This window comes from Neltuma alba, unplaced genomic scaffold (assembly GCF_004799145.2).
Source record: "Neltuma alba isolate B1F8T4 unplaced genomic scaffold, ASM479914v2 tig00010974_pilon, whole genome shotgun sequence".
Taxonomy (NCBI): domain Eukaryota; kingdom Viridiplantae; phylum Streptophyta; class Magnoliopsida; order Fabales; family Fabaceae; genus Neltuma; species Neltuma alba.
In genome coordinates, this window is record NW_021635736.1 from 60,859 (window position 1) to 65,256 (window position 4,398).

A 4,398-nucleotide genomic window follows, 5' to 3' on the forward strand; every position below is an offset into this window, starting at 1 on the left:
ATATAAATATAAGAGATAAAGTAGATTAAAATATTATATTTAGAATCAAAATAAAATATAAATAAAATTTTATATTAAGTACCAGAGATAGTAACGAAAATGGAATTAATGAGAGGGACTTGTGGGGGCGAAGCGTGAGGCGTGAGTGGGGGAGGTGGGGGATAAGGGATAAAGGAAGGAAGAAAGTGACGTGAAGCAAAGAGGGAGAAGGGTGGCAGATTCATGCATCAGCGTGACACACGCACCATCCTGTGAGGTTCACCCCTGCCTTTGGCTGCTTCTTCCCATGTGTCACGTGTCTGGCTCCTTCCATATGCTTTGGTGTTTCTCAAGGAATCTATTTGCGCCACCCCTCACGCCCCTCCCCTCCTTCCTTCCCACGTTCCACCTCCCTCTTTTCATTTTTCACGATCCCTCTCATTGTTCTCTCTTTTCTTCTGCCTCCTCCTGCACTTCTGCTGTGCACTTCTTAATTATATTATTCACATGTTGGAGTGTTTCTAAAATAACATTTTTTTATAAATTAAGATAAATTTTTCATATATTTATTTCGTATATTATAAAATTATTTTTAAAATTATAATTTGATTTCTATTTAAACATGTATTTACATGCCTCGTAAATCTATATCTATATTCATTATATATTTATATTCCCCCCTTTTACATATAATAAAATACAAATAGTTATATTATATTAATAAAAAAATATAGTTCAATTTGATTGAAGACGACGACCGTCACGTTTTAACTCAATCACCACATTTCATTTCTCCACCGCATTCTTTTTTCCTTGCCTTCCTTTTTTCCGACCGCCCTCTCCTGTTAACCGACACGTGTTCGCTTTGCTGCTGTTTACAGCACAAGAAATACTGATTTTAGCTGACAATATCATAGTAGTATATAATCATACATTCCCCCCCCCTTTTAAGGAATAAAAACACCATTTTAAAGAACAATTCTGACTATATATGATTGGTCATGAGCATGGCATTTTCTGGTTTTAGATCTTCGGAGTTGAATTTGAATGTTAATATTACTGTCATGGAAATGGCTATGTGAAATTTTGAATTTAGTTAGTACTATCTCTGGTCCTAATTATAAGACCCAGTTGGCTAATTTGAGAAAATTAAGGAAATAAGTTAAGTTAGTTATTTGTAATAAATAAGTATTGTCATTTCTAAAATATCCTTGTTAATTAAGTATATTGGCTAGAACTATCATTATTAGAAGGATTATCTTGGAAAAAAATACATAAATATAAAAGATAAAATGAATTGGAGTCTTATAATTAGAACCAAACTAAAAGTCAAACGGGATCTTATATTAAGTACCGGAGGTAGTACTCTTTTAAAGCGGAAGAGAACCGAATCTACACAGGGAATGATGCAACCTCTATTTTTGTCTTCTTTGAGGCAAATCATGACGGTTTCTACCCGAGGGAGTAGCAAAATAGAATCCCGACGGTATCTACAGTTATTATTACACCTAAACTCACAAAATCCGGGTCCTACCCGATCGGATATCTAAAACCCGGACACATACGGCTAACATTTTCCCAACTTCTTCGACAGAAACGGATGATTCAAGAGCTGAGAGGCACTCGACCTCTCGCTCGACTCTTTCTTCAGGCAACAATCTATGAAGCTCCGAAACTCTTTTGAGGCCTGCACCGGCAAGCTTGGCGGGTCTCCGAAGCAAATCGCGCACATCAGGGTCGCCCAATCGGGTCTCTGACCCGCCGGGAGAAACGGGAAGTGACCCACGTACAGTTCGAACAGGGTCAGACCCAGGCTCCATATGTCGCCCGAATACCCGTTATAATTCCCGCCGTACGTATCCGGGTCGAATCGCTCCGGGCTCATGTACGCGCAGGTCCCGACGTATGAATTGCACGCGTCCAGTGTGCGGCACATAACCTTGCTCACTCCGAAATCACCGATTTTCACTTCCATTTTCTGATTCACCAAGAGATTAGAGGGCTTAATATCGCGGTGAACAATCTTGTGCGCGTGGAGATAGCTCAGCCCGTTTAAAACCTGACGCGCCACCCCCGCGAGTTGGGCTTCTGAAAACGTACCGTTCCTTTTCAACAAGGTGTCTAGTGTTCCCAAATCCATATACTCCATGACAATCGCCACATCTCCAGAAGGCTTCTCGAAGAACCCCTGACAGCGCACGACATAAGGCGAATCGGTCCGGCGGAGGATATCCATCTCCCTCCGGACTTGGCGTCGGGTCATGGGGTCGGAGTCGCTGTGGACGACCTTGAGAGCATAGACGACGGAGGTGCGCTTGTGACGGACCTTATAGACAGTTCCTCCGTTGCCGTGGCCGAGGACCTGAAGCTTTTCGAGATCGTTAGGGGCAATATCGGCAGCGACGGAATTGTTAGAGGAAATAGAGGAGGGTGGAAGGGGAAGCGGGAAGCGAGGTCGGCGCTCGGAGGGCTCCGGCAGAGGGAGACGTAGGTTGAGGTGGCGGCGATCGCGGACGAGAGCCATTTGATGGCGGACGAGGAGAGGAGTTGAGGAGTAAGGAAACTGGGAAGGAGAGTGCGGGGAGGAGAATATAAATACGAGAAGGGAGGGGGCGGGAAGGCGACGGCTAAGGAAGGAGGGAGGAGAGAGCCATGTGGGGCCCAGTAAAAGTTTTCAGTCCAGAACTCCAGATACAAATTGAATCATCGATGACGATGAAGATGACGATGAGTCAGTGAGGGTAGTGTGTGGGAATGTAATTGGCAGATTCACTTATCTGGAAATTTGTGCATGTGACACGATTTGAGAATTATGCTCCTCACTTTTTTCACAAAATTGCGGAAATTAATCTCCTTAAAAATATGTAAGGGTATATTATTATTATTATTATTATTATTATTAGGAGGAGGAGTTTGAAAGCACTTAGAAAAAGTATTTTTTAAATTTTAAAGAATAAAAAATTTATATAGTATTTATTTAAATTTGAAATTTAGTTTGTTTTTAATCTAATTAATTAAAACGATTTGACTTTTGTGAGTATTATATAGGGGGTGGGTGAATTCCCAGGTACGTATGGCGATATGTCACGAAGCTGAGTTCGTTACTTCACTTCGGCTCCAAGCACCTGGAGCTGGAGGGCAAATGTCTGTGACAGGTAAGCGTTATATTTGAAGATATTAGTTTGGAAAATTCAAAATAAAAAGACTGTATTGGAAACATGAGAGAAGTTTTCCACGATGACTTGTATGGAAGCTGATTTCGTTGGTTTCCTTAGGCTCCAAGAACGTTCCTTGTCCAAAAAGATTCACACGTGGTGTTGATCCCCCCCGGGCAGTGAATTAGCCACCCTTTGTTATACTCCTCTGGTCCTTAATATAAGATCCATTTAACTAATTTGATTAGATTAAGAAAGTTAGGTAAATTAGTTAATTATAAGAAAAGTTACACATTTTTTCTAAAACACCATAATCATCTTTCTTAATACTCCCTCTCTCTCTTCTACTTGATTATAGTTGAGGGAATATTTATAGGGGTAATTTAGAGAAAATTGATAAATATGAGAAATGGATCTTATATTTAGGATTAAAACCAACTCACTAATTGGATCCTATATTAAAGACCGGAGGAGTATTATACGTATTAAAAAAAGAACTACTCCTCTTGTCTTACTTATAGGACAAAGAGAGAAGTTTTTTTTGTCCTATTTATAAGGCATTGAAAAAAATTTGTTGTATGAATATACAATTTTAACCATTGTTTATTATTGTGTTGACTTTGTTTATATGAGATACTCTCTCCGTTCCTTATTATAAGAGACATTTGATGCTTATGGCATGTTCTCATATATAAGAGACATTTAAAAGTTGTCTCTGTTTTTTTGTATTGATTTCCTATTTTACCCCTATTTATTTTGTCACTAACTCATACTCTCTCTTCCTCCCACTTCTCTTTCTTTTAATAATTTAATTGTTCTCTCTCATACTCTCTCTCCTTATTAATGGGGGCATTGTTGGAAAAAACATTATACTTTTTACACATTAATTGTCTTTAACTAATTTTAACTGTTTTTTTTATCAACGTAATTTGGTTATTTGTCTCTTATAATAAGGAACAGAGGAAGTATAACATATATTAAATAAGGATAAAGTTGAAACGTTATTAAATTTTAAATGAGAGTTAATAAAGTTTAAGATTTCTCTTAGTCTGTATAAAACATGCTGAGAGTACCTTATAAATATTAAATAAGACCAAAAGAATACATGATATGTAATTTTTTAATTCATGAATAGTCTGGCCTAATAATTAGAAGTATTTATAGTATGTGGATATTTAAATAATTTTTTAAAATGGCATTAAAGGGCATGCCCTCTAAGGAACAACAATTATTTGTAGTAACACATTTTATTTGGAGAAAACTA

General features: G+C 38.2%; 1 protein-coding gene across 1 annotated transcript; it reads right to left on the reverse strand.

Moving 5' to 3' along the window:
• Nucleotides 1-1,372: 1,372 nt before the first annotated feature.
• LOC114760402 (mitogen-activated protein kinase kinase 9) lies at nucleotides 1,373-2,527 on the reverse strand. The gene has a single exon (XM_028949652.1). The coding sequence runs from the start codon at nucleotides 2,501-2,503 to the stop codon at nucleotides 1,547-1,549; it is 957 nt and encodes a 318-aa protein (XP_028805485.1). The 5' UTR covers nucleotides 2,504-2,527; the 3' UTR covers nucleotides 1,373-1,546.
• Between the last annotated feature and the right edge of the window lie 1,871 nt (nucleotides 2,528-4,398).